This window comes from Coenobita brevimanus, chromosome 23 (genome assembly GCF_032717465.1).
Source record: "Coenobita brevimanus isolate Jiangsu-jjx chromosome 23, ASM3271746v2, whole genome shotgun sequence".
NCBI lineage: Eukaryota > Metazoa > Arthropoda > Malacostraca > Decapoda > Coenobitidae > Coenobita > Coenobita brevimanus.
The window spans coordinates 66,150,278-66,164,031 of record NC_136976.1 but is presented as its reverse complement, the minus strand read 5'-3'; the positions used below and the strand labels follow the sequence as shown (position 1 = coordinate 66,164,031).

The 13,754-nt window shown below is 43.2% G+C and overlaps 1 protein-coding gene across 3 annotated transcripts in view; it reads left to right on the top strand.

Moving 5' to 3' along the window:
* The window catches only part of LOC145393003 (UNC93-like protein MFSD11), a 124,668-nt gene that overhangs the window by 104,306 nt on the left and 6,608 nt on the right, over nt 1–13,754 (top strand). For all 3 annotated transcript variants that reach the window (XM_080267315.1, XM_080267317.1, XM_080267316.1), the window contains exons 4-6: nt 3,438–3,700; nt 6,196–6,318; nt 8,019–8,196. In XM_080267315.1, coding sequence (XP_080123441.1) covers nt 3,438–3,700; nt 6,196–6,318; nt 8,019–8,196 — 564 coding nt within the window. The remainder of the gene's footprint in view (nt 1–3,437; nt 3,701–6,195; nt 6,319–8,018; nt 8,197–13,754) is intronic.

The following is a 13,754-nucleotide window of genomic DNA, read 5'->3' as shown; positions in this document are numbered from 1 at the left end:
CAAATGCTCAGACGAAGTTGCGTCCATGGTGCCACCTCTCCATGCCTTCCCTCATGCTACACGGGCATCAGGTAGCGCTCATGACTGGAATGTCACTCAGCCATATTGCAGAACTTCTGCCTATCAGAATTCTTTCATTCCCCGAACTGCATCTCTCTGGAACTCACTTCCCCAGAGTTGTTTTCCTCCAAATTTCAACCCACAGCTGTTCAAGTCTAACTGTTACAGATATTTTATGAACAGAGGACACCAGTTATCTGGTGTATGGATTAATTTTTTTTACTCATTTGTTTTTCCTTCCTCCGTTCTGTTATTTATAAAAATAAAAAAAATAAAAAAATTTCCTAATCATCAGTTCACCAATAAATGCTCAAGATATATTTCTGTAGTTTATTTTTCCATGCAATTCCTACGTCTTCACTGTATTACTGTATCTGTAAATCAGCTGAGTGGCGAGTGAAGGATGGCAGTTGGGTGAGGAATAAATTGGCGGGCCACAGCCATATGCACAACTGTGAGCGAGAGAGTCGTGATAATTCAGCTGTACAACACTTCTTTCCAGATCATCAGTTCACCAATAAATGCTCAAGATTTATTTCTTTAGTTTACTTTTCCATGTTTTATGAATAAAATATTAAATAATACTTAAAATGAACAAACCATGTACGTTTTGCATTACTGCTAAACATTGCAGTCATGTGTTTTGTCTATGGGGTGTGTTTAAGAGGAGGTTATGTTTCAAATTGAATTGTTTGTGTGGCCCTGGATGTGAGTGGTATTGCATATACCACAATGATATAGCCTATGTATAAGAGAACAGTATATATCAGATGTCTGGGAAAAATAAGTAAACTATCTATCTATCTATCTATCTATTGCCAGATGCCTCAATCCCGTTTGGGGTGGCCACAAACAAATCGCCTCCAAGTCGCCCTGTCCCCCGCCATTTCACTCCCCTGCTCCCAACTCACACCCCTCTCTCTCATATACCTCTCCACCCCATCTCTCCATCTCATCCTCAGCCTCCCCCTCCCTCTTTCCCCCTCCACCTCACTCACATACACTCTCTTCGTCAGTCTCTCACCCTCCATCCTCTCCACATGGCCAAACCACCTCAGTGTGTTCCTCATAACGCTTCCTATCACATCCACATCAACACCACAACGCTCCTTTATATCCTCATTCATCAGCCTGTCTCTCCATGTGACTTCACAGGCTCCTCTTAAATAACTCATTTCCACGGCTCTCACTCTTGACTTGTGTCCTTCCAACAACATCCAAGCTTCACTTTCGTACGTTAGAGTTGGTATCACAATACTGTCATGTAGTAACTTTTTCACTTCCATGCTCACTTCCCTGTTTCTTATCACTGCTTTCAAAGAACCAGCAACCTTTCTTCCCTGCTGTACCCTTTCAAGCACTTCACCCTCCAAACCTCCATCCTTACTCATCACACTACCCAAGTACTTAAACATACTCATATTTTCCAATTCCTCACCATCCAACCTTGCTGTACATTCACTGACTTCATCTCTCTCAAAGACCATCACTTTACTCTTCCCTACATTCACCTTTAGATTCCGTTTCTTACACACTCTCTCAAACTCATCCACCAAGCCTTGCAGCTCCCCTTCGTCTTCACTCAACAACACAGTATCATCTGCAAACAACAGTACAGGGAGTTTCCAAACACTATCCTCTCTCACCAGGGCCACTCCAACATCCACTACCCTACCTTGTACCTCTTTTATTACCCCATCCATGTACAGATTGAACAACCATGGAGACATGACACATCCCTGTTTCAACCCAACTTTCAAAGAGAAAAATTCACTTAGTTCACCATCCACATGCACTGCAGCCTTCGCACCATCGTACATACTCTTCACAGCATTCAACAACTTCCCATCTACTCCATATATTCTTAACACTTTCCACAATCCTAGTCTATCCACCCTGTCATATGCTTTCTCCAAATCCATGAAAGCCACATACAACTTCTTTCCCTTCTCTAGAAACTTTTCCACTAAAGATCTGAGAATGAATATCTGATCTACACAACCTCTTCCCTTCCTAAAGCCTCCCTGTTCTTCTCCAACTAATTTTTCTGTTCTTTCTCTAACTCTGTCAATAAGTATCCTACCATACACTTTTCCTATTATACTAAGAAGACAAATGCCCCTATGATTACCACACACTTCTTTTTCCCCTTTTCCTTTGTACAAGGGAATAATTATACCTGACTTCCAATCCTCCGGGACTCTACCTTCCTCCCAGGCCAATCTGCACATCTTCCACATCCATTCTACTACTATCTCTCCCCCATGCTTCAGCATTTCACCACACACTCCATCAATTCCTGGGGCTTTCCCTGATGTAACTTTCTTCATTGCTTCCACAACTTCTATCCTACTGATTTCTTCCTGTCTTCTCACCTCCCTCCTTCTCCCAGCCATTCCCCAGCCACTTATACTCGCATTACTTCCATCCTCCACGTTCAACAATTCCTTAAAGTGTTCTCTCCATCTGCTCACTTTTTCTCCCTTCTCCACTAGTAATCTACCATTTTTATCTTTCACTCCCCTGCTAACTTCACTTCCACCCTGTCTTACTCTTTTCACCTCTTTCCAGAACATTTTCTTACGGTCCCTCCACTTTACACTCAAATTCCTTCCAAATTCCTCATCTACTCTCTTCTTTCTCTTACTAATCTTTTCACCTCTCTCTTTCTTTCTACATATAACTCTCACTTCCGCCTCTCAACTTCTTCCATGCCCCTATTTCTCATCCATTCATTGCATGCTTTCTTCTTTTGTGCCACAGCCCGTTTCACCTCTTCAGTCCACCACGCTGTTCCTTGCACCCCCCTCCGTCTTCTCTTCCTTCCACACACCACATCACATGCTGCACATATTTCTTCTGTAAATATTCTACACACACCTTCCACGTCCCCCATATGCTCCAATTCATATTTGCCCAATCGTTCCTCCACTTCTCTCTTATACTCTGCCTTTTTCTCATCCTCTTGTAACCTTTCCACTCTCCTTGCAACTACTCCTTCCTCTCGTAAACGAGAAGGTAAATTTCCCGAGCTTCATGGTTAACTGCGATCGTACTGTACAGTATTACTGTACTGTTTCAGTATGGTACTTTATTGTATTTTATACTTAGTTTTCATTTTTTACCTATGGGAAAGTTTTTAGGATAGAGGGTCGAGATGGATAGTAACACATTATCCAGCGATGGGAGGGTACTATTTGGTGTAGGGGTTGGCTGAATTACGCCAGATAATTGAGAGTTTACTGTATATTAATAGGAAATGCACCCCCCAATCAGATATCCCAGTCATTCTGAACGATACAGTATTTTGTTCATTTTGAGAAGTCCATTGAGTCATATAGTATGGTAAATACTGTAATTATATCTCTCTTTTTCAGCATGCTGTTTGGAAATCTCTTTGTGTACTACCAGTTTAAGGGAAAAGATATAATTGATCACCACACCCGAACGGTGGTGTTCGCGGTGCTGACAGTTGTGGGGGTGTTGGGTCTGGGTGTGTTGTGTCTCCTGCCTCGACCTGGCACTGATGGCAGTGGCCGAACAGATGATCTGGGGAGTCCCTTCACAGCACTCAAGAAATCTTTGGCTCTGTTTAAAACTAAAGATATGATTCTTCTTTCTGCAACTTTCTTTTACACAGGTATGTAACAGTGATTTCTGTCATATCTGAATGAGATTAATTTTTTTTTCTATGATTGTACAATGTTTCCCATGAATTTACATCACTAACACTGTCAGCAGTCACTTAATAGCAAAGAAGTATATTAATGGTAATTTTCATTTCTTACATAATATACCTGCTGATGTACTGCATTTAAATCCCAAAGAAACTTACATTTTAACTTTTCTAGTCTGCCATAATATGTTAATACCATTGTGCTGCTGGATAGTGTCATTCAACTTACAAGTGCCTTTCTAGCAAAGGAGTCAGTGAGAGGTAACTCTGATTCCAGCAATTAAATGAATCCTTCTGAGGCAGAATTAAACAGTTTGATGATAACACAAATAACTCTGGTTTAAAAAAAAAAAAAAAAAAAAAAAAAAAAATCTGAGGCAAGCATGTGAATAGGTGTTTTTGACTAATTTTGATATGCTTAATTCAAATTTCTAAACAGTTTTGCTCTGTCACCTCTAGTTTTTTTGCTTTCACATATCCCTTTTCTTATTATAATGCATACATTTATCATATAATGAGTTTATTTCATATATTAAAATGGCATATTACAGAGCGAAACAAAACAGACACAGAACACTGACAGAACTGAATATTACCATTACTTGGATATAAGCATATATATACACACCATAGTACTACAGACAGTCAGAAGTGAGTTTTTTTTGGACGATCTGGTATACTTTGCCTCCGGGATGTCGTGCAGGAGCATCCAGCAGAAGTCCCCCATCATGCTGCGGTTCCACTTGCTTTGGTAGTTGCTCTCCATCTTAGTCATATCTTGGTGGAACCTTTCCCCATGTTTGTCACTTACTGCTCGGAGGTTCTGGAGGAAGAAGTTGAGGTGGGAGTGGAGAAAGTGAATCTTGAGAGACATTCGGCACCCCATATCCTGATAAGCCTGCAACAACTTCTCGACATGCTCTTGGTAATCTAGTGCCCGTGTGTTACCAAGGAAGCCATGGCAAACTACCTTAAATGCTTCCCATGCTCTCAATTCCTTCAAGGTGAGCTTCCCCTCGAATACCTCATCCTTCAGCACCTCGTGGATCTGAGGTCCGATGAAGATGCCCTCCTAGAGCTTAGCAGAACTGAGAGTTGGGAACAGGGTGCACAGGTGTTGGAAGACAGCGCCATCCTTGTCCATAGCCTTCACAAAATTCTTCATAAGCCCAAGCTTGATATGAAGAGGGGGAAGATGCATCTTGTTCATGTCCACCAGAGGATTTTCTTGGGCACTGTGTTTCCCAGGCATGAAAGTGCTCCTAGACTCCCAGTCCTTCTGTGTGTAGTGCTTGACATGTTTGAGCTTGTTGTGGCGCGCATTTTAAACCAAGTTCCAAGAAAATAGGACGGTAAATGGATTTTTGGCGAATATTTTGGGTCTAGGCCTATATGTATACATGTACATACATGTATACACGTATATCTCAAAAACTAGAGGTGATGAGTGAAAACGGATTTTGAATCTGAAATCAGCACCCCAAAATTAGGTTAGCACACCTAATTTAATGCGTGCCTTAAATTTTTTGTAAACCAGTTTAACTAGAGGCCACCCCAAGGGGGTAATCACACCAGCCGGGAGCCAATACATAACTAGCATGGCTTGGAATACGATCTTGACCTTGACACAGTGTCACCAGTCGTGAACTCGTCGGAGATTTGGTGATGATATCTTGATTGGTTGTGAAGTTATCATGGTAACAGACTGGAGACCTTGACCTACTTTCACCAATTTTGAGTTCGTAGGTGGGGGCGCTCACCATCCACTCACTTGATGTAGTGCTGCTCTCGGGTGTCTGCCCTTTCCTCTCCTCCATCCTTCTTTCCATCCATCCTCTGTCTTTCTTTCCTTCATTCTTTCCTCTTTCTTCTGCCTGCAGGTGACTTTACACTCTCTCTTGTGTCTTTCTTTCCTTCATTCTTTCCTCTTCCTTCTGCCGGTGGGTGACTCTACACTGAGTGACAAGCCAAATGGTTTCCTGTACATCAGGAAACCATTTACAATGCTGGGTGGTAACCATATAACCAAGTTTTGGCTCCTGGTGGTTTAGTGGGTAATAAAGGTGCTCCAGTCAGATTGAGCCAGTGAAGGTTTATATCCAATGGATGGTTGGGGTTTATTGCTCACGTAATGCCACTCAGGGTTGAATGAGGCTGGTCACTCTCATCTTAAATGCCAGAACCAACTTTCCTAGCCCCGGGCTCCTACCCTCCTCATGGGGCAATGTAGGATTAGATGATGGATGGATGGATGGATGGATTTTTTTCCCTACTGCACACCTGTAAAATATTGTGGTGATATCTTGAGTGGTTGCAAAATTATCATGCTAACACACACACACACACACACACACACACACACACACACACGAATTGAAAACAATACCAGCTTCATTATCACAGTTAGTAAAATATATGTCCTTTGGGCTGAAGGGGCTGATACTGTTTTCCTTATACAGGTATTGAGTTATCATTCTTTAGTGGAGTATACAGTGCCTGCCTCAGCTTCACACAACGCTTTCCAGATCCCAAGAAGCTAGTGGGGCTCTCAGGCATGTTCATTGGCCTAGGGGAAATATCTGGTAAGTTTCTGCCCTCCCCACCCTTCTTATGGTTGAAATTTCATAGTATATTAATCATACATTCTCTCATTTTATGTTCATAACATTGGTAGTGTTTTAACCAGGATAAAGGTGCAATTGCTGTCCATGACTGTCACCCAGAGAATATGTCAGATAGGGTATTTGTCTTGACAACCATTCATATCAGAGAGCTGCAATCTAGATTTCTCCATCTTAAGTGGCCTGTGATACTGGTATAGAAGGTTAAGATGATGTTGAAGTACAATATTGTCAGTTTAGCTGTGTGAAATGAGCTGCTTGAGAGGAGCATGTGGAGTGACATGGAGGAACAGGTTGACGAATGAAGAAGTGAAAGAACGTTGTGGGGTGGATGTGGATGTGGTTGGAAAGATTAGGAGAAATACACTGAGGTGGTTTGGACATGTTTCCGTGTTATGACTGTTTGAACCATAATTTGGGGTCTCTGGCCGCATTTTCTCTATCATCACCGTGTAGTACAGTGTTCAGAAAACTGGCCAGCATCCTCCACCTGCGTTATGTCTATCATTTTTGCATTGCTGTGGATGCACTAGAAAGCATTAGAAGTACCTTGAGATGGTGTGCCCATATGGAGAGAATGAAAAATGAGAGACTGATTACAAGAGTGTTTGTGAATGAGAAGAAGGGGGAGACTGAGGAGGAGGAGATGGAGGGGTGGGATGGAGAGGTATATTAGAGGTGTGTGAGTTGAAGGAGCATTCTGGCAGTGGCAGGAAGGTGATTTGGAATGGTGTCTGGCTAAAGATAAACAGATAGACTAATACAGAATATGTGAGCTTAAACTCTACTGGATTTTTCTGTAATACTGTATCCATTTGAGTTAGAGATTTTATAAAGTAAAGTATGAATGCAGTACTATTTTGATGCTGGACACAATAATGCAGGAAAAAAAATGTGTAATGTATGTTAATGAACATTAATATCTACTATAAAACCAAAAATAGCACAGCTAAACATTGGGTACTCAGGAATTTTTCAGGTATACTGAACTGTCTGGTAAGAGAAAAATGTAGTCTTCAGATATCTGACACCCTATGGAAGGAAAGTCTGATGCAGTTGATGTTCTTGTTGCTTAATTCAGATATCAGGCTGTGCAGACCCATTGACCACAGGTATGCAACTGCATCTGTGGGGCTGTCCTACAGGTACAATACCTAGTGTATGTGCACTGTGTAGGAACCTGCCCATCCATGTGGTAGACACTGCCTCACCAGGGTCCTTCCCCATGGTGAGGCTTAGAGAAATATGAGGAGGTTTGACTCCTGGTTGGATAGTACAGCTTCTTCGCTCCACCCAGGATATATTGTGCCACTATGTGTTGGCTCCACATCAGCATCTAGTACAAATGTTGATAGTGTATAGTAAAACCTTACAGTATATACAGTACTCAGAAATTTGCATGATATTGTGATTTTTTAAAAGAATGAGAGACATAATCAAAAGATTAACAGGACTGACTGTTTTGAGATGGAAGAAATTCAGTAATGTGGCTCTTGGTACACAACATCGATAATGGTCATGGTGTGAAACTTGTACTCTGCCAGATCAAACATGATATGTTTTCAATTAACGGAAATGTTTGAAAAAAATCAGAATAGGTTGTGTATTGCATTAGCCTGCAAAAAGCCCATATGATAATACCTGTATGTATCATGTTTCAGGAGGTGGAATTTTTGGCCTATTTGGTTCAAAAACGGTAAAATTTGGTCGTGATCCAATTGTGATACTGGGGTACCTAGTTCACATGGTGTGCTTCTTCCTCATCTTCCTCAATCTGCCCACCATGTCTCCACTTGACAGCACAAGCTCTCCATCCTATTTACCCAACGGCCAACCCAGGTATGTAGCAGAGCAGCTCTCTTGTTTATGAAACAATTGGTATTGTACACTTGTTCCCTATGTGTCAACAAGTGGGTTGGTGGAGGGTTAGTGCCATCCATCCATCCATCCACCATCCAATCCTACCTTGCCCCATGAGAAATGTAGGAGCCCGGGGCTACGCAAGTTGGTCCTGACATTTAAGATGAAAGTAACCAGCCTCACTCATCCCTGAGTCGCATTACGTGAGCAATAAATCCCTTGGATATAAACCTTCACCAGCTCAGTCCGATTGGAGTGCAATAATTCCCCTCTAAACCACCAGGAGCCAAAATTTGGTTATATGGTTACCACCCAGTGTAATAAATGGTTTCCTGGTGTACAGGAAACCATTTGGCTTGTCACTCAGTGTAGAGTCACCCACAGGCAAAAGGAAGAGGAAAGAACGAAGGAAAGAAAGACAGAAGAGGGAGTGTGAAGTCACCCGTAGGCAGAAGGATGAGGAATGAATGAAGGAAAGAAAGACAGAAGAGAATGGAAGGAAAGAAAGTTGGAGGAGAGGAAAGGGCAGAAACCTGAGAGCAACACTACATCGAGTGAGTGGATGGTGAATGCCCCCACCTACCACAAAGGGTTAGTGCCCCTCCCTGGGATTATCTATCTATCTATCTATTGCCAGACGCCTCAATCCCGTTTGGGGTGGCTACAAACAAATCGCCTCCAAGTCGCCCTGTCCCCCGCCATTTCACTCCCCTGCTCCCAACTCACACCCCCCTCTCTCATATACCTCTCCACCCCATCCCTCCATCTCATCCTCGGCCTCCCCCTCCCTCTTCCCCCCTCCACCTCACTCACATACACTCTCTTCGTCTGTCTTTCACCCTCCATTCTCTCGACATGGCCAAACCACCTCAGTGTGTTCCTCATAACGCTTCCTATCACATCCACATCCACACCACAACACTTCTTTATATCCTCATTCGTCAGCCTGTGTCTCCATGTGACTCCACAGGCTCCTCTTAAATAACTCATTTCCACTGCTTTCACTCTTGACTTGTGTCCTTCCAACAACGTCCAAGCTTCACTACCATACGTTAGAGTTGGTATCACAATACTGTCATGTAGTAACTTTTTCACTTCCATGCTCACTTCCCTGTTTCTTATTACTGCTTTCAAAGAACCAGCAACCTTTCTTCCCTGCTGTACCCTTTCAAGCACATCACCCTCCAAACCTCCATCCTTACACATCACACTACCCATGTACTTAAATGTACTCACATTTTCCAATTCCTCACCATCCAACCTCGCTGTACATTCACTGGCTTCACTCCTCTCAAAGACCATCACTTTACTCTTCCCAACATTCACCTTTAGATTCCGTTTCTTACACACACTCCCAAACTCATCCACCAAGCCTTGCAGCTCTCCTTCATCTTCACTCAACAACACAGTATCATTTGCAAACAACAGTGCAGGGAGTTTCCAAACACTACCCTCTCTCACCAGAGCCACTTCAACATCCACTACCCTACCTTGTACCTCTTTTATTACCCCATCCATATATAGATCGAACAACCATAGAGACATGACACATCCCTGTTTCAACCCAACTTTCAAAGAGAAAAATTCACTTAGTTCACCATCCACACGCACTGCAGCCTTCGTACCATCGTACATACTCTTCACAGCATTCAACAGCTTCCCATCTACTCCATATATTCTTAATACTTTCCACATTCCTTGTCTATCCACCCTGTCATGTGCTTTCTCCAAATCCATGAAAGCCGCATACAACTTCTTTCCTTTCTCTAGAAACTTTTCCACTAAAGATCTAAGAATGAATATCAGATCTACACAACCTCTTCCCTTCCTAAAGCCTCCCTGTTCTTCTCCAACTAATTTCTCTGTTCTTTCTCTAACTCTGTCAATAAGTATCCTACCATACACTTTTCCTATTGTACTAAGAAGACAAATGCCCCTATGATTACCACACACTTCTTTTTCCCCTTTTCCTTTGTACAAGGGAATAATTATACCTGACTTCCAATCCTCCGGGACTGTACCTTCCTCCCAGGCCAATCTGCACATCTTCCACATCCATTCTACTACTATCTCTCCCTGGAATTAAACTAGCAAAAAATACAAACGAGAAGCCTCAGGCCAGGACTGGCAAGCAGGTGACGACCAAGGACCAAACAATGGAGATGGTCCAGATTGCAACATGGAATTTAAGGGGTGCGAATGATGAGGTGAGAGAGAGAGAGATTGTCCAGGTGCTTGAGGGTGCAAAAATGGACATAAGTGGGCTAACTAAGACTAAATGGAGAGGTGAGAGAGTTCGAATATGGATGGGGTATATGCACGGGAGTAGGTGAGACTGAGAGGGCAAATGAGGGAGTATGTATTATTGTGTGCACAATGTGGAAGGAGAATATAAGAAAGAATGGATCAGTTGGTTCAAGGATTGTGTGGGTAAGATTGAGTAGGATTACATAATGGGCAATTGTGTGTGTGTGTGTGTGTGTGTGTGTGTGTGTGTGGGTGTGTGCCAACACAAGATTGTGCAAGCAGAGTGAAAGAAGAGTTCTGGGCAAATATGGAAATGTGCATGGAAAAGTTTGAAAGGAATGAGAGAGTGTTTTTGATTGGAGATATGAATGGAAAAGTACAGAATGTGAAGGTGGATGGAGTAGTTGGTGAGTGGGGTGTGCCTACTGAAGTGGATGAGAATGGCAATGCTCTAGTAGACATTTGTGGGGGAGGGGGTTGGTAGTAGTAGTAGTGGTAGTAGTTGTTCCCTAGACAGTCTGGCCAAACAGCCCCAAGTCCCTTAGGAAGGCCTTGGGCGAGACCAGGCTTTCCCATAGAGCTCTCAAAGAGTGTTTGTTGTGTTGTTGGCATAGGTGATTGTGTACAGTGCTGTCTTCCATAATGTGCTTAACAGTATGGGGTGCTGTGTTACATCCTGGACAGGCATCAGCGACAGAGTCATCCAGCCTCCTTTGGTAGCTTAAGAGGGTTGGGTGGTGCCCACATCTCAGCCTGGCCAGGTGGACCCTGTCCTCATGAGGGAGATAGGATTCAGAAGGGTGGATCTCAGGAGGCCATGCATGCAGCTGCGTGTTGTCTTTAAGTGACAGAATGGAGCGGCAAGTGATTTGAGTGCGGATATGTTTCTGGAAGCTGGTCTGAGGTGGGCGACAGGGGAGAGATGACAGTATTTGTGTATGATATCATGTGCTGGGTGTTGTTTTGATGTTCCTTGGTGTGGGTGGATGTGCTGCCATGTAATGTAGTGGATGTTGTGGGTTTGTGAAGGCTGCAGCAAGACTTTGGGGGCCTCTCACGTCTAGATGGTCCTTGATTTTGAGGACTTTGGTTTCTTGATGCAGGTGGTCTGTGGGTGTAGTAGCTGTGCAGCCTGTGATTATTTTTAGGGCCTTGTTCTGTATGGTCTGTAGAGTGTTGTAGTGTGATTTGGTGAGGTTAGGAGCCCAGGCAGGGCTTGCATAATTCATCACTGAACATATGTATTGTTTGCATACTGTGGTGGTGGTTTCTTTGTTGTGTCCGAATGTAGTATGGGCAAGTGACCTCAAGGCATTGAGTCTTGGTGTTATTTTATTTTTAATGTTTGTGATGTGTTGTTTAAATGACATTGATGTATTGTATGTTACACCAAGGATTTTGTGTGTGTGTGTATGTGTGTGTGTGTGTGTGTGTGTGTGTGGTAGGAGAGTGTTGTTTATGGTGAGGTGTGGGATGTGACTGTGTTCTGCTGTCCAGTTTGTGAGAAGGGTCACTGTAGATTTGGCTGGGGCTATTTTGAGCCTGTTTGTGGTGAACCATTCATGTAGTGTGTTAAGGTAAGGTTGGAGAACGTGTGCAGCTGTGTTTGCATTTTGGTGCGTACTTGTAAGGGTTATATCATCTGCATAGGAAGCTATGTGTGTCTGTGGTGTGTGGGGTGTGGGTATGTTGTGCATGTATAGGTTAAAGAGTGTAGGGGACAAAACAGATCCTTGGGGGATGCCATTCATGAAGTTTCTGATGTTAGAAGGCTGACCAGCAAATGTTACGTGTGCACATCTGTTTGCTAAGTAGTTTCCCAACCATCTTTTTGTGTTATTGTGCATGTTTATGTTGAGTATTTTGTTTGTGAGGTTGTTGGGGGGGATGGCATCAAAAGCTTTGCTGATGTCTAGTATGACTAGGAGTGGTCTGTGTGGTGGCCTAGCTGAATTCATGCCATCAAAAACTCTCTGTGTAAGGTCTGTAAGAAGGATGTTTGTGAAGTGTAGTGGCCTAAGTTGTGATTGGGCTAGGGGAATGTGAGGTGTGACTAGTTGTAGTACCAGTCATTCAGTGACTTTAGAGGTGGTGCAGAGGAGTGTGATGGGGCGGTGTGAGGAGGGTAACATGGGGTCTTTGTTGGGTTTAGGGATGTGATAATAATGCCATGCTTCCAGATGTTGGGTATTATGTTGTATGAGTAGCTGTAGTTTGATATGTTAGTAAGTGCTTGTATGCCTTGTGGTCCAAGGTGTTTAATGTGATTGTTGCTTATGTTGTCTGGTCCACAGACAGATGAGTGCTTAAGGTTGCTGATGATGTGCTTCGTCTGGTTGTAAGTGAAAGGTGCGTAGTCCGGGTCTGTGGGGAACTATCTCATACGTCGGATGATACGTCGGTCTTTGGGATGGGGGTTTAGATGACTGATTTGTGAAAAGTGATTGATGAGAGTGTTTGCTTGTCGTTTGTTTGAAGGTATGGTGTCTGTTGTTGTGATGGTGGCATGTGAATGTGTAGTGTTGCTGTTGGAGAGTGTGATGCTGTTTAGTGTTTTGTAGAGTTTACTGGTGTTTGTTTTGTGGTCAAGTGTTTGGAGATAATTATTCCAGTTTAGTGTTTGCAGTTCTGATAATTTATTTTTTATTTGAGTGTTGAGTTCTTGTATTTGTTGTACGGTGTCTTGTATGTGGGGTGTTGGGGAGTGTTGAAGTGTGTCCCATGGTCTGGTGAGGCCTTGAATTTCTGGTGTGAAGTTGGGGTTGTGTCTCTGTTGCCTCTAGGGATGCATCTTTTGTCTGCTTTTTGTATAACTGTATTGAAAGTGTGCACCGCAGTGTTGACGTTTGTGATGGGTGTACTGTTTAGTGTTTCGAAATGTTGTTGTGTTTCAGTTGCAAAGGCCTCCCAGTTGGCCCTCATATAATTAGTGTATGTGTGTCTGTGGCCAGCTGGGGTGATTCTGGTTTTGGTAGTGATGATGATTGGGAGGTGATCAGAACCTAGGGTTTTGACCACTCTCCAGGATGTTGTGGAGGCGAGGTTTGGGGAGCAGATGGTGATGTCTGGGGGTGATGGGAGGAAGAGGGCTTGGTGTGGGATATGGGTATGTTGGTCTAGATTGTTCAGTATGAAAAGATGATCTGTCTGGGATTGTAGTACCAGCCCTCTGTCTGTGTGAGGGTTGTTCACATGCCAGGCCGATGAATTGGCGTTGAAATCACCACCCAGGATGGTGTTGGATATGTTAGTGATGTGGTGTATCTGTGGAGAGTAATTGTATGTTACTG